Source organism: Phoca vitulina, unplaced genomic scaffold (genome assembly GCF_004348235.1).
Source record: "Phoca vitulina isolate PV1807 unplaced genomic scaffold, GSC_HSeal_1.0 scaffold13, whole genome shotgun sequence".
NCBI lineage: Eukaryota > Metazoa > Chordata > Mammalia > Carnivora > Phocidae > Phoca > Phoca vitulina.
The window spans coordinates 41,290,711-41,318,219 of NW_022589716.1; the positions used below are offsets into that span (position 1 = coordinate 41,290,711).

Consider the following 27,509-nt stretch of genomic DNA (forward strand, 5'->3'; position numbering starts at 1 on the left):
ATGTTTCTTCCTGATTAAGAGGTTATATGTTTCTAGGAATTTATCCATTTATTTTAGTTTGTCCAATTTGTTGTCATATAGGTTTTCATAATATTCTTTTATAACCCTTTGTATTTCTGTGATATTGGTTGTTATTTCTCCTCTTTCATTTCTGATTTTGTTTGAGTCCTCTCTCTTTTTTTAAATAAGTCTGGCTAAAGGTTTATCAATTTTGTTGATCTTTTCAAAGAACCAGCTCCTGGTTTCATTGATCTGTTCTGTTGGGGTTTTTTAAAATTCTATTTCACTTATTTCTACTTTAATCTTTATTATTTCCTTCCTTCTACTGTTTTGGGTTTTGTTTGTTCTTTTTCTAGCTCTTTTAGGGGTAAGGTTAGGTCGTTAATGTTTGAGATTTTTCTTGCTTCTTGAGGTAGGCCTGCATGGTTATAAGCATCCCTCTTAGAACCACTTTTGCTGCATCCCAAAGATTTTGGACCATTGTGTTTTCATTTTCATTTGTCTCCTTATGTAATTTTGATGTCCTCTTTGATTTCTTGGTTGAGCCATTTTGAGCCAGTTTGTTTTACTAAACAAAAACATGTTTAGTAACATGTTTTTAACTTCCATCAACATTCATTCTTATTGTTGTTTCCTGGAGGATAATGTGTCCTTTCCCCGCCCCCTACCCCACCATGGGTACTTTTAAGATTTTCTCTTTATCTTTGCTTTTTATCAATTTGTGATGTACCTAGGTTTGGTTCTGTTTATTGTCTTGCCTGAGGATCACTGAGCTTCTTGAATCTGTGGGGTAGATATGTTTCCTCAGATTTTGAATATTATTTGCCATTTTTTCCAAATTTGTCTTCTTTTCCATTCTTTCTTTTTCCAGCTAATGTGAGTCTAATTGCATGCATGTTAGATCATCTGACTATGGCTCTATATTACTTTCTGTTTTGCTTTTTCTGTTTTTTTTCTCTTTGTGCTTTATTTGGGATATATAATATTGACCTATCTACTGGCTCATTAATCCTGTCTGCTGCATATCTACTCTACTGTTGAATCCATCCAGTGAGTTTTTAATCTCTGATACTGTTTTTGGAAGTTCTGGGAAGTTTTTTGGATTTTTTATTTTTGTGGCTTCTAAGTTCAAATATTCTATTTTTTCATCTGGTTTTTCTATCTCTTTTCTTTTGACTATATTAATCACAGTTATTTTGGAGTCTTTGCTAAGTCAAATATCTGGATTAGCTCTGCTTTTAATCACTGTTTTATCTCTTGATAATTGGTGCCTTTTACAGTTTTCAGGGGGTGGAGGGCAATATTTAGTAAATATTTATTATATGCCAGACACTGTAAATGCTAGATTTACTCTAGACTATCTTATAGTATTCTATAGAGTCTTTAAATTTGTTCAGTCAGCTAAGTTACTAGAAGGACTTATTTAGGGAATATCTACTTTAGGGTCCCCTTACTGCTAAGTATGATTGATAATCTTATGGGTGGCTTTTCTGAGTTGTAAGTCAATGTTTGGTATGTTCACCTATGTCTTCCACTCTCCCATCGCCCCAAATCCCACATCTTTCCAATACTGTTTAATACCTGGCATTTCCACTCAGAGTGTCTCAGCTTCACAGCACATACTTTCTCCCAGACTTTTAGGAGTCTCAGCCACCACTCAGTAGCCCAAGAGTTAGCCAAGGATCCAAGGGCAATTTCCATGTAGATTTCTGGGTTCCCTCCCTCACATTCAACCATCTCTACCACCCTGCTCCCCAAATCTCAGCCACCTTAGCAGCATCGAACTTTTATTTCTGCCTCATCCCTCTATCAAAACAATTGCTCCCTGCTTGAGTTTCTGTGTTGGTTGCTCTCTGAGCCAGGTAACTGTTATTTTATATATTTTGTCAAGTTTTTATTGTTTATGGCAAGAAAGTGAGTCTGATACCATCTACTTTATCATAGAACTGGAAGCTAACATTTTGCTATCTTGGGTTCAGTTACATTTTTGAAGACACTCATTTTAAAAAGCACAATTTATGGATAATTTTTATTTTAAGTTTACTTCATGGTAATTTTGTTAATCAGTACTGTTTCCCAACATTATTATTTAGATGGAAAATGACTATAAGCAGCATCTTTATTAATGTATGAATGTTTCAGTTGGCCTATTCAGCTTTGGTGCTCCCTATATTAAGAGATAGCTTCTTTGGCATTTGCATAGTTTGAAAATCGTCTAGTGTTGAGAGTCTGCTCTGGCTTGACCCTGTTTTCCTGGTAAGCATAGTCCCAGTAACAGCACATCTTGGCAAAAGTGACCTGTTGCCCTGGGTGACTCCCAAAATGGCAGCCACTAGAGTTTAATTCCTTTGACCTTAAGTTTTATCTCCTGTGAAAATTCAGCCACTTCAGGGGAAGAATGGCAGAGTAGGCTGTATTAGTCATTCACACAAAAACAATTTCTCAGATCCCTTCTTATAGAGCTGATTTATTAGTAGCTGGGGAGAAGCTTTTGTGGTTACTCCTTGGTGTCTGAGGCAGTGAACAGGGCCATACAAGGTGAGAAAGTGTACATAAAATAGAAGGGATAAAAAAGATAAATCTTATCATTGTTTTAATCCTCCCCCCAAAAGCTAGGCTCCTTCAGTTTTTTATCTGTTGCCTCAAGAAATTCTTCATACAATATGATAGGAGCTATAGCAATAAAGCAAAGACTAAAAGGATACAAATAGGCTGATAATATAGAGTAAAATCTAGGATTAAGGTAGGCTGAGGGATGCCAGAAATTGGCGACATTGGTTTCTTCCTAGGAGGGCTTTTGGATGGCTGGGCATTAAGGATGGGAGAGAGACTACATTATATAATCTTTTTTCCTTCTGAAGCTTGAACCATGTGAATGTGTTACTCAAAAAAAAAGAAAGAAAGAAAAGAAAAGATCAAGCATGTTTATTTGTTATCCTTCCTATAACACCCTGAGTGTAAAGGGGTATTTTTTAACGCTCAAAGATAATAAGAATAGGAGAGCAAACAATGGCAACAAAAAATTTGGAATCTGGAAAGATGGTGCTATAGCCTGAATGTTTGTGTCCCACTAAAATTCATAAACCAATCCCCATTGTGATGGTATTTGGAGGTGTGGGGCCTTTGGGAGGTGACTAGGTCATGGCGGTGGACTGCTCATGAATGGGATTAGTGGCCTTATGAAAGGGACCCCAAAGAACTCCTTGGCCTTCCACCTGGGAGGACACAGTGAGAAGATAGTCATCTGTGAACTAGGAAGCAGCCTCTCACCAGACACCATTGTCTGCTGGCACTTTGATCTTGAACTTCCCAGCCTCTAGAACTATGAGAAATAAATGTTTGTTGCTTAAATTACCCAGCCTGTTGTGTTTTTGATATAGCAGTCCAAACTAACTAAGAGAGATGGACAGAAAGAAAGTTAAATTCTAAACCAGCCAGTAGAGAAAGCCAAGAGTTTCCACAGAGCTACCTGAAGACTTGAGAAGTGGGGACAGTAGATGCATCTGAAGATGGGAAGTAAATATGAGACTTAAAACAGAAGGGTTGGTTGAATGTCTTAAGAGGCAATTAAATCCTTAGCCTCTCATGCTAGCTTTGCACAATAGGACAAGTGCCTACCCAGCTCCAGGTAGGAAACTGAAGTTTACTTACTGGTGAGAGTAAAACAGAGTTTCTGGACAAGGACATATCAGAGTTGAAAGTAGGATGTGTAGCACTAAAAACATGGGATTGAACGAATGTTTACATATCAAATACAGAGAGATCAGACCTCCCCACACTGGGCTCCCACAACACAGATCATCAAGCTAAATACCTTCCAGACAGGAGAGAGGATGCTCCATCTCCAGGGAATCTGCCCAACCCTAAAGAGAAAATGTCAGGAGCTCTGTGACATGATAGCTCAGCCAGATGACCCTACACTGAAGTCCACAGTAGACCTCAAACAACTTCTGAGTAACTCCTTAAATAGGAGCAGAAACCAAGAATTTCCAGGCATCTAACTTAAAGACAGAGACTAAACTAAATTTGAAGGAAACAGACTATGTCAAGAGATGAAAATTTTAGATACTCCAAAAAATTCCTCTATTATTTATATTCTCATTGAGACAAAAGAATATATTCATGAAACAAGAACAAAGGGCCATGAAAAGGGATATTCAGATAGTGAAAAAGAACTCTCAGGGGTGCCTGGGTGGCTCAGACAGTTAAGTCTGCCTTCGGCTCGGGTCATGATCCCAGGGTCCTGGGATTGAGCCCCACATCGGGCTCCCTGCTCAGCAGGGAGTCTGCTTCTCCCTCTGCATATCTCTCCCCCTGCTTGTGCTCTCTCTCTCTGTCAAATAAAAAATAAAAAATCTTTTAAAAAAAGAACTCTCAGAAATTAAAAATATAGTAAGTTTGAAATTCAACAGAAGGAGTAGACTATGAAATTCAGAATATCTTCCAGAAATTAAAAGGACAAAGAAATGAAAAATAGGGTATAACAGATAAGCAAATTATGGATCGGGGTAGGAATGCCAACATCCAGATGATAGAAGTTGCAGAAAGAAAGACAGAGAAAACACAAAAATCAGAATGGTTTTCGACTTCTCAGTAACTATGCTAGAAACCAGAAGCCAGTGAAACAATGCTTTCAAACCATGAAGGAAAATTATTTCTAATCTACAATTCTGTATCCAGACAAACTGTTAATTGAGTATGAAGCTAGAATAAAGATATTTTCAGATATGCAGGCTCTCCAAAAATTTACCTTTTATTCACCGTTTTTGAGGAAACCACTGAAGGATGAACTCTAGAAAAACAAAAATAAACCACGAAAGAAGACATGGTAAATGGGAAAAGGTTGATGGCACACAGGAGGGAGACAGAGGAATCCTCAGGATGACCTGATGCAATAAGGGCAACTACAACAGATTGGATCAGGGCAGAAGTCTCCAGCACAGATTTTGTTAAGGAAATGAAATTGCTTAAATACCTAATGTGTCTGAACATTTATTTAGGAGATTTAGACAGTTGGCAGAAAGTTTGGGATTAAATTATGGATAAGTATTTAAGAACAAAGTAAAACAAAAAAGACAGTTGTTAACTCCAGGGAAAACAACCTTGTAGAAGAAATGAAAAGTAATCCTAGCATATTACAGAGGCACCTTGATACAGCAATTAGATACTGATCTAAATGGAATTATAATTATGTTGACAAGATGAAAGGAGGGGAAGGTAAGAGTTTATGATTGTGGGGGTGAGGGGGCTCTCAGTGGAAGATAGCTAAACGCTCATTTACCAAAATGGGAAATAGATACACAATGCTTCAACCTGAGGGGGAAAAAAATCATGAAGTCAAGATGTAACAATGTAGACATTAAAGATTTAGTACCCAATTCCTACTGGAGGAGGGGTCCCCCACACCACACAGTTCTCTAACACCAGCTGGGTGTCCTACAGTTCAACTCAATTCTGACGCTATCTACCCAGAGATAATATCAGCTTGCATCAGTCCTCAAGACTGCCCTCCACTTCCGATGCCAGTTACAAGTCCATGTTATTACCCAACAGGCTGTAAGTCAGAGGTTCCCGTGACCCCGTCCTTGGGTTCAATTAAGTTGCTAGTGGCTCACAGAACTCTGGAAATCATCTTACGAGATTATTGAATTATTACAAAGGATATTAAAGGATATGAATCAGTAGCCAGATGAAGAGATAATAGGGTGAGGACCTGAACAAAGGAGCTCTGTCCTTGTGGAGTTTGGGGCTTAGCATAGTGGTACATGGGAGTGTTCTAGTTCACCAACCTGGAAGGTCTCTGAACCTCATCCTTTTGAGTTTTTAATGGAGCCTTCATTACATAGGCATAATTGATTACATCTTTGGCTATTGGTGACTGATTCAACCTCCATTGCCTCCTCTCTCCTCTCCAGAAATCAGTGGGTGGGACTACCGTCCAGAGCATTCAAAATGCTGGAAAGAAAGCACATGGTGTGGTGGTGGTAAGATCTGGAATTCACTCCTGGCTATACTCTCTGTGTGACTTCAGCAAAGTCACCTAACCTCTTTGAGAATAAGATAGGGGCAATAATAATCACAGGGTGATAATAGATATCAGGCAAAATGATGTATATGTGAATGCCTGTTAACTAGAAAATTCCTATTACAATTCTTGGTTTTAATTAGTGAGTTTCTTTTTTTTTTTTCTTCTTTATGTGTTGACTTTGTACAAATGTACCTTCTATCCCTGGTATGTTACTATTATTATTGACTCTAGGAAGGGTTGTGTATTAGTTAAGGTATAGGATGAAGTGCTATAACAGGGAGACCCAAAAATATGGCAGTTCAAACAAGACAGAAATCTGTTTCTCTTTCATATAAAAATCTAGACCTGTGCTATCCAATATGGTAGCCACTAGGTACTTGTGGCTATTTACATTTAAATCAAGTATAGTTAAATAAAATTTGAAATTCAGTTCCTCATTTGTACTGGGCACATCTCAAGCACTTAAAAGCCACTTGACTAGAGGCTATTGTATTGAACAACATATATAGAACATTTTCATCATCCCAGAAAGTTTTGTTGGGCAGCCCTGATCTAGAGGAGTGGTCCAGAACTTCAAGGGTAGCTCTGCTCTACAAGGTCATCCACAGACCTGAGTTTCATAAATATTACTACTCTGCCACCCCCTAGGTAAGGCTTTATAATGTACTTTTGGTGCCATCAATCCCTTTGGCACTATGACAAAGCCTACAGACTACTTCACAGAGTAATATATTTTTAAATGTCTAAGATAAAACACATAGAATTACAATGGAAATTAATTATGTTTAAATATAATTGTCAAAGTATAAAAAAATAAAATGAACTCATGCTATAATAATATGTGCTTTATTGATACAAGTAATGATCTAGTGGCAATTCTAACAGCTACTATAATTTCAAAGTATTGATAAGTATATGTGATTTTTCAAGATAATCCATAACAAATATAATGTGATATTAAAATATCTATAATTTCAGTTGGTGACAGTCATAGATATGGCAAATACCACTTATGGTTTGTTCCCTACATGATAACTGAAGGAAATGCTAAATTTCAGATAGAGGTTAGTGAAAAGAAAGTTACATAGTTTTCTTCCCATCGAAGTTTACAAAACCAGCATTTCTATTTATGGACCTCTTGCCGGGTCTGTGGACTCCAGGGTTAAGAAGCCCTGCTGGGGGATGTCAAAGCTGACTTGGCAATGCCAAGTCCACCCTCTAGAATGTGGAAAGGGGAGGGTAAGTGATTTCTCTTTTAAAGGACATGACTTGGAAGTTGATCCCATCCCATTGTTCAGCAGGCAGTCACATGACCACTTGTAGTGTAAGGCAGGCTGGGAAATGTAGTCTTCAGGGCAGCCCTTTACGTTGCTATTAAAAAGCTGGAAGGAGTTCTGCCAGTAAAAGGAAGAAGGGAAGAAGTGGTATTAGGATAAATCGCAGTCTCTGCTGCCACAGCTTCATTCATCACTATGGAATTGAAACAAAAAAATGTGTTTCTGTTATTCAAAAATGGCTGTTTATTCTCTGACATTTTGTGCACTTTCAGATCTGAGTCAGAAATGCCAGGAAGAGTTTCACTCTTACTAGCTATGGACACGCTCCCCCAGTGTTACCAGTTTCTGAGGTGTATAGTGTCTAAGGGATATAGCAATTTTGAGCTAATGTTCCCCAATTCTGTGCATATGCCTGTAATCACTGGCAACATTGTTATTAGCTCAGAGACAACAGTCTTATCCATGTCCGAGTGTGTTTTTCCCTTGCTCAAAGCGGACTCAGTATGCCATGATCTGTACTGAGAGAACCAATAACAAATTAGATATCTAGTCCTGTCACCAGTGACCAGTAGTACTCTATGTGCAAGAGAGCATAAAAAGTAGGAGGCAAGCTTTTTCCAAACAAACAAATCCCTTGAGCAAGTGTCCTTTAAAGTTTAAAATAACAGCTCCTTCGGTTGTACATACAGCCTTTAAATTTTCAGAGAGCTTTAAGTACCTTAACTCTTCTCATTTTATTAAGGTACCCAGATCATGGGGGTTTTTCATTTTTTCGTTCTTTTTTTTTTTAAGTTAAATAAATAACAATTTTGACACAGCACCACATGGCCGACAGTTTTTAGCTTATAAAAGAAGAGTTTGAAAAGGCATACTTACAGGCGAACCCTGTTGGCTTCTGGCAGGAGGGAGACAGAGCTGGTCCAAGCCCAGATAGCACTTAAAGGGCCAGGCAACCCCTCACACACACCTCTCATCTCCGTCCCAGGGGATGTTTTCTGACGGAACATGAATGTTCAGTATTATTTTCTTTAAAGTCCCAGATTGTGAGCTCCCAAGGGGCAGACACTGGAGTCTTCCTAGCCCCCACAAAGCCTGGTGCAATTCCCTGTACATCACAAGCACTAGACATGTATTTGCTGACAAATCGCTTCTATTTTATGAGCATTTATAATGGCCTTTTAAATAAGTGATTTTAAAGTTTGCTGAATGAAGAATGGTTTTTATTTAGTCTTAGGGTCACCATCATCTTATTTTTTTGGTCTCCCTTCCCCCCGTCCATCTCTAGTTTAAAAATGTGATTCACTAGGAAAATATGACTCCATTAAGTGAATTAATTTTAGAGCCAACTTTTCAGGAACCTATCTATTTCTGTAAAGTGAGATCCATTTGCAAGTGTACCATTTGGTGCCAGCACTCAGATTTTCCCTGACTCAGTTGCTCCAGCAGTGTTTCAGATATCTTCCCATAAATAAGGCAGCCAGTGCCCCATACTTGTGAGGATTATTTACAGGGTCTTGTGATTCAGCCCAGGATCTGATAGTGATCTTGGTCGGGTGATATAAATAGGCTAGGATTTGCCAATGGCTATTTTTATAAGGGAAGCTTTCTAAGTTGATTTCTTTGAACCCAGAATGACTTTCTCCCCCGGCTTCCCTGTTTTCCTCTTCCACTGGGGAGATGCTCTCTTCTGTGGGCCTGTCTTCCCACCTCCCCCAGCCAGCTGGTGTCTGCAGAAATCAGAAGGAAGATACGTGCCTGACACAGAGTTGCCTGAAATCCTATATCTTTACCCCCTTTCGGTATCATCTTTCTTTCATCCGGCCTGAGAATGGCACCCACCCCGCCCATCAGGCCACAGGATCTCTGGGACTAGCCACCTTGTCTGAAATAGATACCCACCGGCTCTCAGGCAGAACAATTCCCTACATTCATACCTGAATGTATATTTTACAATATTACCTTTTGTTTGTCTTTGTAGACTTGCCCCTGCCCCAAGTTGGAAAAAAAAAACCAAAACCCAAATCCTGAGTTACTGCTGATGAACCAAACTGCCTCATTTGAGGTAACCTCAACCCCCTGTGTGACTAACACCCCCGCCCCAATCGATACAGACACTAGAGTGCCCGCTCGGGCCTTCCCCAGGGATGTCCTGGCCCCAGGTCTCCAGAGCTCTCTTTCCTCCTTATGGAGCACCACCCCCCCACACCCTCACCCCCCCCCCACCACACACACACACACACACACACAGTATGTGTGCAGTGCACAGTCAGGCAGGAGAGGCTTGCCTTGGGGCACTGCCCTTTCTTTGCATCCTTTCCCCAGGTTTTCATGCCGAAAACAGCACATTCTTAAGATGAAGCAAAAATTGATCCTGCTCTTTTTCATGCTGTGTTTTTGACCATGCTGTTCTTGGCAGTCAAACTTCCAGGCTTGGGGGTAGAATTGATAGCTTCAAGTGTAAGTTAAATTGGTCGGCAGCATGCCATGTGTAGCCTTAGCCCCCCTGGATAATTTACCAGCATCTGTGGCTTCACCCACCCGGTGGCCTTGAGTGTCTCCTTAGCTTTACAACTGGCTTGCCTCTTGGAGCCCTGCCTCCACCCTTCCACCCCCCAGCCAGCTCTGAGGGCTGGAGCTCTTTCTCATTTCTTGGGCCAAGTACTGGAAGTAAAAGAGATTGTTTCAATCTCTGAGTTCCACCACAGGGTCAAGGGCCCCAGAGCCTGGTGCTGCAGTCTGGCCAAAGGGACCACAAAACCAGATCACCAATGATGTTCATCAATGCTCTGAGCTTTGGTTTTGCCTTTGCCTGGGATTAATGTCCCATCTCATAATAACAATGAAGATCAAATAAAATAAGGTATTATACTTGAAATGCTTGATGAAAGGTAGAGAGCATAACAACAGCAAAAATAAGAATAATAGGTACCATTTTATAGGCATCTGCTGTGTCCCAGGTACTTTGTTTGGTGCTTCATGGGAACTACCGCATTTAATCCTGACAACTACTCTTTAAAAGTATTAGTATGCCCATTTTACAGAAAGGAAAGTAAGGCTTAAAAAGATGAAGTTATTTGTTAGAATCACATATCTAGAGAAAGTGGTAGTCAAAATTTGAGTCTGGCCAGGCTACCTTTAAGGCCCATGCTCTCATCTATTAAACAGAGTATTTCCCTTCCCATTTCAGAATTGGTAAGAGAAACATAATTAACTTCAAAGATTTATAGTGTTTTGTTTGGGCTACCCATTTTACCTTCCATTTTCAGATCAACAAGCCATTTCCTGTGCTCAGGCCTTATTTCCAGAGCAGAAGGAACTCGGTGGTTTTCCCACTGGGAGAGGGAGACATGAAATGTGTCTGCCTGTTCCAGGAAACGCCACCTACTCTTGTCACCCACACTGTACCGCCCCAGTGTCCTGACTATACTGTAGCCAACTCAGTGGTGACTCTTATGTAAGCCACTAGCTATCAAGGTGACTAAGGCTCAGACAGTGCTCACTGCATTTCTGCTTCTGTGGTTGACAGTGGATTGAGTCGGGCGTTCAGACCTGCACTGGCCGGGTATGAGTTCATCAAGTCCCTGGCATAGCACATGGCTAGCCACAAAAGAATGAGGCATAAAAGGCTTGGTCCCTGTGTGGAGCCACCATCCTGTATCAGACAGGACAGGCATTGTGACTCATCGGTGTGCGTGTATTTGGTAGTACAGGAAGAAGTGCATCCATCAAGAGAATTCAGAAAAGGGAAGGCCTCCATGAAAGAGTTTGATCCGGCGTGTATGGATAGAATGGTGAGGAGAGTGAAGAATGTTCAAAATGCAAGAAACAGCCAGGGGTATCTGGTCAAGGTTTCAAAATGCTTTGTTCCTGGGGGGATTTGATATAAATTGGGTTTTCATCTTAATTCAAGAAAAGGCACATGGTAAAACTTGCCACTTTTCTGAGTGCTTATGTCTTGAGAAATGGTGTGATTCTGTTCAACATCTTAAATATATAGTTACAAGAGCAAGATGCTGTCCCACGGGCAGTGAGGAAATCAAAAGTGAGTGAGATTGTGTTGGTGGTTACACATAGTTGTGTGTAAAACTCACAGAATTGTTCACCCCAAATGTAAATTTTTTAAATATTTTAAGTGTGTAAGGTTAATCCTTCCTCTCAAACAGCTTACAGCTTAATGAAAGAAGATAGTAAACTGTCTTCCATGGTTAAATACAGTGCATGTGACAACAGAGATTGAACAGAAGAACGCTGTGGGGGCTTAAAGCCAGCACAGAGCATTGCTGTCTGTGGGAAACCCAAACCATCCTGACAGTACGTGGCACATGCAGTGAGATCTCAGAGTGGGGAACTGTCAGAAGAAAGGCATGGGAGCAGGGAGGTGTGTTTGGGAATAGCTCTCATTCCCTTTGGTTTGGTTTGGTTTGGGGTTTTTTCTTTTTTTTTTTTTTTAAACATAATTCCTAAGCTGGTGTTTGTTGAGCGCCAACTCTATGCTAGCAGAGTGCTGAAGACCCTGAGCTGGATCCCCATCTGCACCCCACCTCACCAGAGAACATATACAGATGGCAAAACAGCATATGAAAAGATGCTCCATATCATCTGTCATTGGGGGATTTGCAGATTAAAGCAACAATGAGATTCCACTACAGACCTATTAAGATGGTCCAAATCCAGAACACTGACAGCAACAAATGCTGGAAAGGATATGGAGCAACAGGAACCCTCATTCATTGCTGGTGGGAATGCAAAATGCTACAGCCACTTTGGAAGACAATGCAGCAGTTTCTTACAATGTCAAACATGTTCTTACCATCCCTCGAGCAATCATGCTTCTTGGTATTTACCCAAATGAGTTGAAAACTTATGTCCACACAAAAATCTGCACACAGATATTTATAGCAACTTTATTCATAATTGCCAAAACTTGGAAGCACCCAGATGTCCTTCAGTAGGTGAATAAACTATGATACATCCAGACAATGGAATATTATTCAGTGCTAAAAAGAAATGAACTATCAAGCCATGAAAAGACATGGAGGAAACCTAAGTGCATATTACTAAGTGCAAGAAGCCAGTGTGCAGAGGCTACATACTAGGATTCCAACTAGATGACAGTCTGGGAAGGGAGTAACTACGGATGCAATAGTTATCAGTGGTTGCCAGGGGCTGGTGGGGGAGGGGGTGAGAGAACAAGAAGGCAGAGCACACAGGAGTTTTAGGGCAGTGGGGAAAAAACTCTGTCCCTGTTCTTAAGGGTGTCTGGCCTAGCTGGGGGACATAGATGCCCAGATCAGAGGGATGTGGAGGACATACCCAAAAGAAGCCATAGAAAGGAACTGGCTGGCCTTAGGCGGCTTCACTAGAGGCTTTCTAGGGGAAGAGGTACATCTAAGGTATGACTAGAAAGAGCTGCAAATAGAAAGAAAGCAAGAATATTCCAGGCCACAGAAACTACATGTGGAAAGGCCCAGAGATGAGAGAGAGGAAGAGAAACCATCTGTGACCTGAGAGCAGCTCAGCAGAGCTGGGAGGGACGGGCAGGGAGGCTGAGGCACAGATGGGCCAGGTCATGCAAGCCTTGGTCAGGCACACAAGTACATAGAGACTTCATGTTGAGAGCTGTGGGGAGAACCACGGGGTTCTGAGCAGGATGACATGATCAGATAGATCCCTGCTTCAGAAAGATGGCCACAGGGCGGAGGACAGATTGCAGATGATAGGCTGGCTCAAGGAGGACAGTGGCTTGGCTAAGAGCAGGCCAGAAAGAAGTGGATGAATTTGAGAAGGTGGAATCTGCAGGTGCCAGTGATTGGTTGGGTGGTGAGAGAGAGAGAGGAAGGATTCTGGTGCCTCCCTGGGCTCTGGTTCTGGCTTAAACAGCCAGCAGGGGTGGGAGCTGTGGGTGGGGGATCCACAAAGAGGAGGATGAGAATCAGGGAGAGAAGGGTTAGGAAATAAGGCTAGAAAGGTGGATTAGAGTGTGCTGTGTTTGCCAACGTGCAGACTGTGAGGGAAGCCCAGGGAAGGCACAGTCTCCTCACAAATCACTGTTTTGTTACTGCTCTTTTCTTTGATACATCAGACTTCAGCCAGACCCTGGCATATAGATGGACATCTGGGAATTGTTAGATTCTAGAATAAACATTTGACAGCCTTTGCATTCCCAAAGTGGCCCATACCCAAACTGACAATTGGGCTTGCTGAAGCCTGGAGAAAAAACTTGATATGAGCCTCAGAGCCAATGGAGTTAATTAAAAGAGAATAGCTTTTATTGTATTTTAACAGTTATTTCTTAAAGTATTGAATTTAAATGAGATAAACAGTAGAAACAACCTTAATCTTTCTTGACCCCAGTTTTCTCATCTGGTAAATGAAGGAAACAGACCTGTTGATCTCAAAGTCCCCTTCCAGCTCTGAAATTCTAACCTAATAAAATTTTTCATCAAGATTAAAAAAAAAAAACCCTCTATGTGAATAAACACAGAGTACAGGGCTATCCCTTATTGAGCCTCAAACATTTTTTAATCCAAAATTTTAATGTTGAAACTCCAATTTGTCAGATTTCCCAGAGTGTAAATCCTCCGACCAGCGTGCTGTTATTGTTTGAAAATACTGTAACCTCTGAAGCTCTGACAGGGGGCGGGGAAGGTGGGAAAGTTCCATGTTTCCAGCAATGAATTTGCTGATACTAATGCTATGAAAACCTTACAACCATCTTGTGTCCTATAAGGAACCCAGGTGCAATTATAATCCTCAGTTTCATTTGTCATAACTAACTTTACATACTTGTTTAATCCTCGTAGCTCTATGATGTGGGTAGGTTTAGTTTTCTTCCTCACTTTACAGATGAGGAAACTGAGGCAGAAAGTGGTAGAGTGACTTGCCTGAGCTTACAGTTAGTGAATGGCAGACTCAGGATTCAAGTTAAGGCAGTGGGCTCCTGACCACTCTGTCCTGCTGTTCTCACTGCAGTTATCAAAGGTGTGGGGTGTTCCGGCTTCAAACATTGTCTCCCGTGGTCTTCATCAACCAATAAACAAACTGTGTGGATAAAATCACTCTTTGGTTATCTAAACGACATATTCCACGTGCCTATGGCCAGAAACAGCCACAGTATCTTGGTTCACATCTTTGTCCATGTTTTAGGCCTAGATCTTATAATAACCATCCGACTGTCTCACTTGTGAAGTTGAAGGCTTGCCAGGTTAGCTGCAAGTGTTTTCCAAGGCTGTGAGCGTGGGCCAGCAAATGTGCAGGAAAGTGTTGGAGTGAGGTAGGATTCAGGAATACCCTCTCTGCTTCCACTCAAGGCTGAGTGGAGATTTGGTTGCCAGGTATTTTTTTCTTGGTCCCCTAATGCCCCCACACTGTTGCTGGTGAGAGAGGTCCTTGCCTCTTGCGGCTGCCATGTAGGCAGCTCAAGCATAAAGAAGTCGTTCCTAATTATTACCACAGTAGCAGTGTCATGGGGAATGGCCAGGGCAAAGGGAACGAGGCTTTTGCCTGAGAACAATAGGGGCCCAGCTCCTGCCGAGAACCTCAGATATAAATTGAGGGAATGCATAGAGGCAAGGTAAGTCCCAACCAAAGAGAAGTGCCTTGTACTCTTCGGGAACCTCAGGCCCCCACTACCTTTGCTTCAGGCTGAATAAGCACCCTGCTTTCCAGGCTCTGCCTCCACCAAGCCCATCTCACATGGCCCATCCGGCCTAATTATAATCAGTAGCAGGAGCAGAAGTACCGTTCTGTATTTTACAGTTTACAGAGTGCTTTAACTTGCACTGTCTCATTTGATCTTCACAACAAACCTGTGAAGCAAGTGATACATTTTACAGATGAAGAGGTTCAGCGAGGTCCAGAGTATGGTGGCACAGATGGCACCGATGTCAAAGGCAGCAGAATTTCTCCTGTACCTAAGAGGGAATGGGGGCATAAGGAAGTCTGTGTGTCCTTTCAGGGGTAGGTAGCAGTAATTGCTAACCTCTGATACACATCAGAATCACCTGGGGGAAGTTTAAAAAATAAAGATGCATGGAGCTTACCTCAGATGTAACATAAGAGAATCCCCAAGTCTGGGTACCTGGCATATGAATTTTAGAAAAAGAAAAGCTCCACAGTCAATTCTGATGTGCACCAAAGGTTGAAAAACACTTGCATTCAGAGTTCTTCTAAATGTACCAGAATAGTCTAAGTCTCGTTCCCATCAAAGCAAAGCAAGTAATTATTCCCATGGAGAAAACAAATCTAAGATTTGGCCTCTGATCTCCAGGAATTTCGAATCTGGCTGGGATAAGACATGTACACAGGCAAAGACACTCAACACCATGACTCTGGTCTCCCGGTGTCTAAGACCTGAGTAGTCAGAGTATCAGAGCAATCCCACAAGAGAGGCGGGGGGAGGACATAGAAAGCAGGTTTGGGTCAGGGAGGTGATCAGTTTGGCCAGAGAAAATCATTCACATGAGCAAGATGTGGGAGATAAAGCTTCTCACATAGGCAGACGCCATATCGTATAGGGCTTTCCCTGCCACGCTGAGGAAGTACAGATGAACCCTTGGCAGGGGATAGATTTGGAGGGTTTTAAAGCAGACTGTAATCAGACATGTTTTACAAACAACCCCCATTTTAATGATGAAGAAATAAATAGAAGAGGGTAATTATTTCAGACCCCTTGCTTCCTTGGTGGAATAGATCTGGATAGTGACTCTTACTCAGATTTTGTTCTGATGATCGCAGTCAACCCTCCTTCTCAGTGCAGAGGGATACAATGCATACAAGCTGTCCTACGTTCATGCTCACAGTATTATTTACTCTCAGTGAAGTCAGTTGGCAAGAGTTTTCATAAACCTTAGCCATTTTTTGTTTCTCTCGCCACTTTCAGATAATGATACTTCATATTGGCATTTTAAAATGGATATAGTTTGGGGACCACATTCACACAGGTTGAGGCTGTGCTGGTCTTGGAGGGAGTAATAGGAGGAGGGAGGCTGACAGCTACCCAAATGGCAGCTCTGTGCTTGAGACTTTGCACACACATTCATTTAATTTTCGTAAGAATCTCATGAGACCAAGAAACTGAGGTTCAGCAAAATTCAGTAAACTTACCCAGAGTCACACAGCTAAGAAGGGGCAGAGCTGAGATTTGAACCCACTTCAACCAGACCCCCACCACCACCACCACCATACTTTTCTTCTAAGCATGCTGCTTTACCATGACGGGAACACCCCTGTATAAAATTCCTTCTCTGCCAGTGTGCTAGGAGAGAACTGGCATGTCTGAAATCCACTGCCTTCCTTTTGTTTATTCATTCAGTAAACAAGTGAAGATGATACATCCACCCCCCTCATCAGGACATTTTTAAAAAGATTTTATTTATTTACTTGAGAGAGAGAGAGAGACAGGGATAGTGACAGCACAAGCGGGGAGGACAGGGAGAAGCAGGCTCCCCACTGAGCAGGGAGCCCGATGCGGGGCTCCATCCCAGGACCCTGGGATCATGACCTGAGTTGAAGGCAGACACTTAGCCTACTGAGCCACCCAGGTGCCCTGGGACATTTATTTTTTAAAGATTTATTTATTTATTTTTAGAGAGAGTGTGTGTGCGTGTGCATGGGGGGGGCGGGGGGCAGAAGGAGAGGGAGAGTGAGGGAGAGAATCTCCAGCAGGTGGGGCTGGATCTCATGACCTTGAGATCATGACCTGAGCCAAAACCAAGAGTCAGACTCTCAACATTTTAGGATATTTTAAGGATTAAAGAGAGAGAATCCCTGTAAGGGTTTTGGCTTATAGTGCAACAGTACGTACCTGCTAAACAGTAGCCCTTATGGCCACTACTAGTGGCTGCTGTGCCAGGCGCCATGCCTCATGGGCTGGGGAGCTAGGCGTGAGGAAGTTGGGTCCCTGCCCTGGAAGAGGTCACAGCCCAGTGGAAGAAATGGCCCCCAAACGAATAACGAGCATATAGTGAAAGCAGGACCTCAGCACAGACCCTGCACCTCTGAGGCTTCCCTGTTGCCTCACAGCAGCAATTTCAATGACCTGACAAGCTTGGTTCTGGAAACTGTCATGGGTCCGGGCTTCAGCTTGTCAGTAACCAGCAGTGTGTTTGGGATGTGGCTTTTCCCTCTTTAAAAAGTCAGTTATTTGGTAGGATCCCTCACCTTCCAATGCCTCACATCTCACTCACCCCTGAGAACGAGGCACAGTTTGTTGTGAGTCCTCTCCAGGGGACCAACACTCTGCAAACACACGAGCGTTTCGAGCATGAAGCCTGCCATGTTAGCGTAACTCAAGGGCGCTGTTGTTCCAGGCCACGCGTGGGGATTTGAGGGGAAGAATAGCAGAGTGGACAGCTGTAGACTGTCAGGTTCCCAGTGGCCCGGTCTGTAACATGGGGATGATGGTAAAAATGTCTAACAGGGGTGTTGGAGGGAGAGCCCCAACACACCACCGATTGTGAGATAATAGGTGAACACGTTAGGGATCTGTAAAGCACGACGCAGAAGTGAGTTGCCATTAGTAAGGAAGAAGGGGGGAGGCCAGAAACACATGAAACAGCTGGATGGATGAGAATGCCGCTGTGCATACCACATGCTGACAGAGTTCTAACTGAAATCAGAGTGGCTGACACCAGCTTGGGAAAGGGTGGCTGAGAACAGCGTCACAGAGGTGGCGACTCAACCTCAGAAACTATGGATATGCTGTCAGGGACAAGAATAGGCCCACATTCTTCTAGGTTGAGAGGAAAGGCACTCAGAGTAGTAGGATAGTGGGCGGGGGCAAGTGGCATAAGGGACGGTGAAGACCCTCTAACACAAGACTCTGCACCCAAATGGTCTCTTTCTAACATGCTGCCAGGGCCTGCCAGGGGATCAACTTTCCATAGCTGCCCCAGGAAGCTTTGTGGGGAATTTTCCGTGCATTTAGTGACTGTAGATTGCAACTGCTGACAACAGTAACAGAGTAGATAAACCTTTGAGTGCGTACTGGCCCTTTATGTCCTTCGTCTTCACCACAACTGCATGAGATAGCGACCTTTATTATTGTCATTGTTTAGAAAGGGACACTGAGGGGCAGAGAGCTTATGTGACTTGCCCCCCAGGTCATTAGCTAATAAGTGGCCAAGCCAGGGTTCTGCTTCAGAGCGGTCCATCCCCACTGCGCAAGCCCTTAACCGAGCAATTATTCTTGGGAGGAGGAGATTTTTATGCCTCCTGAGCCCATTCACCTCCTTTTATCCGCTTCTCTTCTGTTTGGGAGCTTTCCTGTGGAAGGGCTAAGCTACAGCAGAGACTGGCAAATCTCTTTGGTGGAGTGTCAGGGAAGCCTGACATCCGAAATCAGGAGTTGAGTATTTTTGGAGCCTACCGTCCTTTTGTGTGTTGGCTACTTTCTCCCAACCACAGGTGGGTTTGCAGTGATTTGAAACATGATCCTGTGCTAGGAGACACTGGGGAATTCCTGAATAAGCTCAGCACTTGCTAATCAAAGAGGAGAGATGAGCCTCAGAGTTCACAGCTCTGCAGGTTGGCCAAGTGAATCAGCAGGGGATGGGCAAGGCCTTGACACACCTCTCCTGTGAGTGTCTGCACAGGGCTGGGAGGGGCTTGTAACAGAAGCCAGTCATGCCCCAAGGCAACAGACAGGATGTTCATGGAATTTAGACTAAATTCTATCAAAATGGCCCACCCAATTTTAAAAGTGTTTACTGGGCAATTCCATGTGACTGTGAGTGATGAATTCAAACAAACCTCAACCTTCAGACCAGCCTATTGAATGCTCGCTGTGTGTCTTCTACTCTGAGTCTGACATGCCCGCGTTCAAGCACAGCCACATCAACCAATGGCAGGGCTGCCAGGAGATGTAGGCAGGCGGTGATCACCCGCATTGTTTTGATTCAGTGTTTGAGAGCACCTTTTCACAAATTAATAGACAGCTCTGGATCTAGAATCAAAAAGAGCAGAGGTCAAGTCCCAGCCAGCCACCCACCAGCCATATGGCCTCAAGCCTCCTGCTTTTCCTGTCTCCATCTTGTTTCCCCACCTGTAAAATGGACACACTGACACCTCATAGGGCTTTTCAGAGGGGCTAATGACATTGTGTGATCACACTTTGTAAAGTACCTGGAAAATGTTGGTGATGTCATTTTGTGTCATATAGGAAATGCTTCCTCCAGTGCTTGTAACACCCAACCCAGGTCCTTCCCCCAAGTTGTAAGGATCGACCAGACATCGTGATGATGGTTTGTAAATGTTTGGCCTATAAACTAAAATTAGTACCTTTCCTTCCTCGATTCTTTGGTGGAGGGATGGGGGGAGGGAGGGGATGTCCAATTCTGTTAAAATGATCTTCCTAAAATTCTTACCCAGCCATGATTTTACCCTCTGTCCTGGTGACCCATCACATGCAAGGCATATCCATCTAGCTTGTCTCTAGGACTAGAGAGAGGAAGGGGGAGGATGCTTTCTAATTTGTACCATATGCAAGACTCTTTCCCCATGTACCTTTGGGCAGAGGTGAAGTACTCCGCAGTGTTTGATTTAGAGTAATGGGGAAATCTGCCCTGCCTTTCCTCTGGGAGCCCTAAATGTTGATTTGCCTTTGGGAGGGCAGGGGCTTCGGTGAAACCTGATTTACTGCGTCGCCCTGGTACCGATTTCCTTTCACATACTCTAAAGGAAGTGCTCTGGTAATATTGGCAAAGGTTTTAAAATGTCAGCTCTGGAAATGAAACTGCACCTTGTGATGTTAGAATAATTATACCACACTCGATCTCTGATTACAGCCAAAACAATGGTACCTAAATCCAGCTAATATGGAAAAACTGGACAGGAAGGGGAAAATTCAACCAAACCCATGGCAAGGGCTGGAGAAGGGAGCCTTGGTGGGACACAAAATCTTGTATTTGCACTCGTCTGGTTCTAACTGGAACACCTTGTGGCCCCCAGCTCAGGCCCCCAACCCCTTTGTTTTCTGTAGCCATAAGCTCGGCATGTTGACACTAGCTGTGGGAATTCTATGATTTAACAATGAGTTGAAAGAATTTCTTTTATCATTTCAAGTATGCAGCCCCAGGCCAAAACAGTCAAAATAGTTTGTAGAAGTCTTGGTTCAAAAGCAGTTTGAAGCATTCTCTGTTTTTCTCACACGTGTCTCTATCAAAAGGAGCCCCACACCTCTCCCCTGTTCTGTGTGCCCTACCTCTGATGGTCTGCCCGGCAGGCTCTCCCGCGTTAGCGGACTGACCCACTTAGCTGCCTCCCACCCCCCCCACCCCCCCCCCCCCCCCCACCCCCGCCCTGGGGTAGCAGAAGATGAAGCAGGCATTTCCTTCCAGCCACTGACAGGAGCAGTGGCACCCCTAGCACCACCGGGGAAATCTGCATTGGAGAGCTGGAAAATGGGGTTAGGGTTTCTCTAACATGCCCTGACCGTGGCATGTTAGAGAAACAGAAAAGTGCCATATAATATGGTAGCAGCTGCTTTATGTTTCTCAGAAAAGCAGAATTCTAATAATGTACAGTCTGTTCTTAATGCTACTAATAAATACCATGCATTCTGAGTCCATAGCAGACCCCCCATTATCCTGTCATCTTCCAGGTGAGGGTCCCTACTCTATACATCATTAAGAACACAGCTCTTTATCAGTAGGCAAATGCTTAAAACGGAACAGCAACAAACCCACATATTCTGTGTTGTGCCCAGCTGCTTCAGGATTTAGGATGGAACTTAGGGACATTTATTCCTCTGTTCAAATCGCACATTAGCTATTTCCCGAGGAATAGAAAAAAGTGCCCCTCCTCTTGGCTCTGAGTGATTGACTTCACGCATAAGAGATTTGCAGTAAATCCTCGGTGGGATTTTTAACTGCCTTGCCCTCGTATTTGGTAGGTACTCACTCATTTGTTGAGTGAGCATCTTTTATGCATCCAGGACGAATATCTAGTTATAGACTTTTTTTGAAGCAGAGGACCAAGGACTGAGAAACTTAGTAGCCTTTATTTCCTCATGTATAAAATAGCAACTCACCTCTCACAGGATGATTGTGAGGATCTACAGTGTTACTGTGCTAGTTGACGAGACTCGATGAAAGGACAAACTGTCCCGACTCACAGAATGTCTCTGTCCTCTAAATTCGTAGACGTCCATACCGAGCTGTTCTCCAGTTCTCTGCGGACACCACCTGTGTCCTGCAAGTCAGTCCGATTCTGACACTGTCTACCTGGAGGTAGTGTCAGATCCCACAGGTTGAGGGCTCAGTCCTACAAGACTGCCCCTCCACCACACCACCCCCAAACTTAAGATGCCACTTGCAAGTAGTAGGTCCCTAAGTTACCCACAATCTCTGTCTGAATTGGCTTACAAATTAGGGATTCCCATGACCCCTTTCCAGGATTCAGTGATTTGCAAAAGCAGCTCACAGAACTCATGAAAACAGTTTACTTACCAGTTACGGGTTTATTGTAATAAGATAGAACTCAAGGGGCACCTGGGTGGCTCAGTTGGTTGAGCGTCTGACTTGGTTTCAGCTCAGTTTGAGATCTCAGGGTCATAGGATTGAGCCCCGCACTGGGCTCTACGCTGCTTGAGATTCTCAGCCTCTCCCTCTCCTTCTGCCCCTCTCCCCACTCGTGTTTTCTCTCTCTTTCTAAAATAAATAAATAAAATCTTAAAAAAAAAAAAGAACTCAGGAACAGGCAGATAGAAGAGACCATAGGGCCAGGTATGCGGGGAAGAGGTATGGAGCTTCCATGTCCTCTGGGAGCAATCCACTTTCCCAGCACCTGCGTGTGTTCAACCCAGAAGCTCTCCAAACCCCATACTTTACGGGGTTTTTATGAAGGATTCATCATGTAGGCATGACTGATTATTGATTATTAACTAAATCTCCAGCTCCTCTCCCCTCCCCCAAGGATGGCAGGTAGGGTTGAAAGTTCCAAGTTTCTAACATGGCTTGGTCTTTCTGGGGACCAGCCCCCATCCTGAAGTCATCCAGGAGCCTGCCAAGACTCACCTCGTTAGAACAGAAGATACTCCTATCACCCAGGAAATTCCAAACATTTTAGGAGCTATAGCCAGGAGCCACAGACAAAGACCAAAATACATATTTCTTTTTTGTTGGTGGTGTTTATCCGTTTGTTTATTTATGTATTAAATATTTACTGAATCCTTCCTTTGGCCAAGACTCTGACTAGGTACTAAGGGCACAGATGAAAGAGAATTCTTGCCTTCAGGGAGTTTCCAGCCTAATCATCTCATTCACATTTTTTTCTTCTTTAATAAAGCTGTCAGCTTTTATCCTCCAGACCTATTCTCTTCTTTAGATTACCCAAAACTTTCTAGGGCAAGCAAGATTCCACTCAAGTTTCCCTTTCTCCATGAAGCTTTCCCAGACTGAGCTAGGCTCTGCATTTCAATTTCTCCAACTATAAAATAAAGCCCAAGGGAGCTAACAGTATTTCCAAAGATTCTTATGAGGTTAAAGCAGAAAATAAAAAAAGACTTTATACCTTTTAGGAAAAATTTACCAAGCAGGGTGACACTTTACTGTCAGCTCTAAGATGTGTTTGCCTGCAGAAATTCTTGTTTTGTTTTGTCTTTTTATTTTTTATTTTTTGGAAATGTTTTTGTTTTTTTTTTCAAGATTTTATTTATTTATGTGAGAGAGAGAGAATGAGAGAGCATGAGAGCAGGGAGGCTCAGAGGGAGAAGCAGACTCTCTGCTGAGCAGGGAGCCTGATGTGGGACTCGATTCTGGGACTCGAGGATCATGACCTGAGCTGAAGGCAGTCGCTTAACCAACTGAGCCACCCAGGTGCCCTATTTATTGTTTTTTAATAACGGCTTTACTGAGATATAATTCACATGTCATACAATTTACCCACTAGAAGTGTACATTTTTTAGTATTTTCACAGAGTTGTGCAGCCATCACCACAATCAGTTCTAGAACATTTTCATCACCCTAAAAAGAAATGCATACTTGTTGGCAGCCACTCAACTCTTCTTTCTTTTATCAATTTATTTCTTACTATACACAATAAATATCATACTCAGTAAACCATAAAATGCTGTGCCAATACAGATGTGATTATTGCTGCTTTTTTTTCCAAATTCACAGGCAGAGAGTGAGATTCTGTAACCTTGGACCATAACCTTCACTCATGGTAGAATTTTGAGTTTGTTTTTATTTTATTTTATTTTTTTTTAAGATTTTTTTTTATTTATTTGACAGAGACACAGCGAGAGAGGGAACACAAGTGGGGGGAGTGGGAGAGGGAGAAGCAGGCCTCCCACGGAGCAGGGAGCCAGATGCGGGGCTCGATCCCAGGACTCTGGGACCATGACCTGAGCCGAAGGCAGATGCTTAACGACTGAGCCACCCAGGCACCCCATTGACTTTGTTTTTAAATTGCCAACTCATAAAATGAGATTTTTAATAATGTCTGTGATTTCTTCTATTATATTTTTCAAATTGGTTATTATTGGCATATAGCAAAGTCATTGTTGTATGTTGCTTATATGTCCAACAACATTGTTGACCTATCTCATTAGTTTTCACAGTTTGTCTGAAAATCCTTTTATTATTTATTTATTATTTATTTTTAAAGGGTTTATTTTTTAAGTAATCTCTATACCCATCATGGGACTCAAATTCACAACCCTGAGATCAAGAGTTGCACTCTCTACCAACTGAGCCAGCCAGGCACCCCTGAAAATCCTTTCAGATTCTCCACATAGACTGTCATATCTTTTTTCAACTAACAGTAGTTTGGGCTCTTCTTCTTCAATTTGTATACCTCCTTGCTTTTTCTTGTTTTATTTCATTGGCTAAGGCTGCCAAAATAATGTTGAATCAAAGCACTAACAGCAGATTCCTTGAATTGTTCCTGACTTTCCTGAGAATGCTTCTCAAGTTTTACCATTTTCATGATATCCGCTGTAGGTTTTGTTAGATTAAGGAAGCTTCCTTTTATCACAGATTTGCCGTTTTGCTAAAATTGTGAGTGAATGTTAACTTTTCCTGATCTATTAAGATGTTTAAATTTTTTATCCTTTTAAAAAATGAGTAGTGTGGTATACTAAGATACTAGATTTTTTTTTTTTTTTCATGTTGAGCTGTCTTTGCATTCCTGAGATACTGTCATTCTCCTCTCCGTGTCCCTGAATAACTATCTCCCATAGTTAAGAATTTGCGATCCTGGGAACTCCTGGGATAGTGACATTGGATTATTTTTCATGTTATGCAGATGGCTCACAACACTTATCAGTGTGTATCAGGATTGGGTGGGAAGGAACACAGGCATTTGTGTTTGTAGGCACAATTGTTATAGTGTAGGGCCCCACAGAGTTTATTTAGGAAGCAAACGTATCAAAGTTTGAGAAACTTATGTCCTAGAGAGGACTTTAACTGCAGTGGAAACAGTACATTGCCTTCCTGCTTTAGGATTTCTCACCCTTATCTATGCAGAAATGCAACAGGGAACTGATTTGGTATATATCCTATTTCCGTGCCTATTGGCTTGAATCATTAAGTCTTCCCCACTTTGCCTGTTGTTTGAAGGTCACCCATGCATTCATTTCTACTTCAGTTGTGGGCTTGCTATCACCTTCTCATTTGGGGGACCAGGGGAATATATGCAGCAAAGTAAACAAATACTTTAATGAAGTAAGTTTCTGTTTACCATTCTAATTTCACAAGACAGTGTTTTCTATATTGAACCCTGTTTTCAGCCCACAAGAATGTTGACTTTATTCAACCAATATCTATTGAGCTGCTATTGTTAAATCAGCAAGTGTCAGCCCCTGCTGATGTGTCCAAGTATATCCAAGTTTCAATGGCACATACCTTACAGAAGCATAAGTCATCTCTCCTGCCTTCAGGGAGCTTAGAGTCAGTCATTTATTATTGCTAATATCTAGTGAGTCAGATGGCCGTGGACCCCTTTTGTGCCATTCACCATCAGAGACCTCAAGACTACAGTACAGAAGGCTTGTCTCTGACATCACAGCGTAACATCAATTCCAGTAGGAGGGACAATACAAAGTGCACGTAGAAAATGTTAAATAACCGAAATTCAATTGAGTATATTTTAAAGATCTAATTGGCTTTATTGAGTGATTTATGAATCGGGCAGCCTTGCTGAAAGAAGCTGTATTGAATTGCAGAAAAGGAAAGGTTTTTAAAAGCAGAGAGGAAACAGAAAAAAGGAAATTATTAGCAAAGAATACATTGTTTTAGGCAAGGATGCCCTCTTCAGGGGAACAGAAGGGGTCTATCAGCAAATTCCCTCTTCGTGCTAACCAGGAATTTCCAGGAATTGACTGGTTAAAGGTCACATTTAGGGGGAGGTTGTAACTGCCCTTAGGTTGGGTATTAATTCTTGGTTTGCTGATGTGGGGCTTAGCACAAGTGACTCCATTTCAGATCTGTTGTTTCTTTTTAATAAAAGTTAAAAGCAACATTACAAGAATGAGGTCACAATTCAAAGACACAAGAGAAGTCATAAATAGAATGCTGTTGAACTCTCATAACTACATAAGCCATCAGATGTGGGGGCAAGAGAGGTGGGAGAAGGCTTTCTGCAGAACAGATAAGAATTGCAAAAGTGGGCCTGGGGGACATTTTGGTGAGAAAAATATTGCCTTGAAAGCAGGGAATGGTACGTCCGGGTGACAGGGGGAACCATCCAGCGTAGCTAGACAAGAGGGCATGTGAACGGGGTGGAGGAAGGACTAGGAATTAAGAGCCCGAGGGTCATGTTCTGGGACACTCAAGAGCCAGCCTGGGTAAGGAGTTTGTTTTTCCCCCTGAGGACACTGGGGCAGAGGTGGCTCTGTGACATTGTCAGCTTTGGACACCAGCTCTCTCCCCTACTCCTTGCTCTGTTCTTACCCTCACCATGACTGATGAGAGAGGAGGAGCCTGCAGCCTTCTCTCGTACTCATTTCTTTTTAATTTGAAAGCAGTGGAGCAGGTATGCTCTTGGCATTTGTGGCCCTGCCCCTTGCTCGGCTGGAGGCGGTGGGGGGTGGGGGGTTGAAGGCAGGCCTGAGGACTGCACGGCCCATGCGGAGAAACCCGGCACAGAGGTACTGTAACATCCTCCCCACCTCAGCAGACGTGACTAAACTAACTGTCTGCTCTGAACACTTCATCCAGTTGTCAGAGCCGCTCACAAGGCGAGCAGGGCCTCACAAGCAGCAACACGTTCTCCGCAGCAACGGTCCTGGGTGTGTGTGTGCGGACTTCCTTCTGTTGAATGCGTTGCCAGCCGATGTGTTGAACACACTAAGATAAACTTTGAAGGAAGTGCAACCTTTTGAATTTAAAGAGCCACAGTGATCTGGGTTATGTCTTCCCAGAAGTTACTTCCAGAACTGCTTTGGTTGGTTTTCTGAGAAATTTGGATGCTGAATTGGGAAGTAATGATTTGCTTTAGTTGAAAACAGAAATGTAAGAAAAATCAAATTCTTTCCAACTAGTACCCAACCTGGACCTCATCGTGAAATGTGCCCCCTCCTCTGCCTTCCCGACTCTCCCGTCCATCGGTGACCCCCATTTAGCCATGATCTTTTTCTCTCCAACGCTCTTGAGTGATGAATAGTAACTCATCTGTTTTATTCTTTAAAATGAGGACTGCCTTCCTCCCTGTGGTGGCCTGGGTGAGTGACCCCCCTCCCCTTTAGAGTGTGGAGTTCAGTAGAGCCAGCTTCGCCTCCCTCAGCCCAGTGCTCTAAGCTAATGGGTTACAGTCAACACTAAAACCCAATTATTCTGATCTGGGCCTGGCACTCAGCAGGGGGCTGTGCGTGGTCCCCAGCCAACGCTAGGGTCCTGGGGGCAGCGGGGAGGAAGAGGGTGAGGGTGGGGAACTAGGCCTACTGTCCTGCCTGAGAGGTGGGAGGACCTGGGGACAGGAGGGGACCTCACTCTCACTTCATGCTTGGCACTTACTTACCTCTCAGCCTGTGTGTGCAACCTGCATGGCGAGGCAAACACCTTCCTTACAGGGACTCCCCAGCTCCTTGCACCAGGCCTTTGCTGGATGGCACGGAGAGTGTCACCCTTTTGTAATCCTCCTTAAGCCTAAGGAACAGTCAAATGGTCTACAGGAATGTGTGTCAGCTTTCACTAAACTTCCCCGTGACAGCACAGCATTTTGATGCTTCTTAAATAGCTAGAACGAGGCCTAATAAGAATAG

At 43.1% G+C, this 27,509-nt stretch overlaps 1 protein-coding gene across 9 annotated transcripts in view; it reads left to right on the plus strand.

Moving 5' to 3' along the window:
- The window catches only part of ATG7 (autophagy related 7), a 233,960-nt gene that overhangs the window by 180,937 nt on the left and 25,514 nt on the right, over positions 1-27,509 (plus strand). For 5 of the 9 annotated variants that reach the window (XM_032411938.1, XM_032411940.1, XM_032411941.1 and 2 more), the window contains exon 19: positions 5,916-9,208. The exons of 3 other annotated variants lie outside the window; for them this stretch is intronic. In XM_032411938.1, coding sequence (XP_032267829.1) covers positions 5,916-6,044 — 129 coding nt within the window. In that variant the 3' untranslated portion in view covers positions 6,045-9,208. Of the gene's footprint in view, positions 1-5,915; positions 9,209-27,509 lie in introns of those variants that run through there. One more of the 9 variants, XM_032411942.1, reaches the window with a different exon arrangement.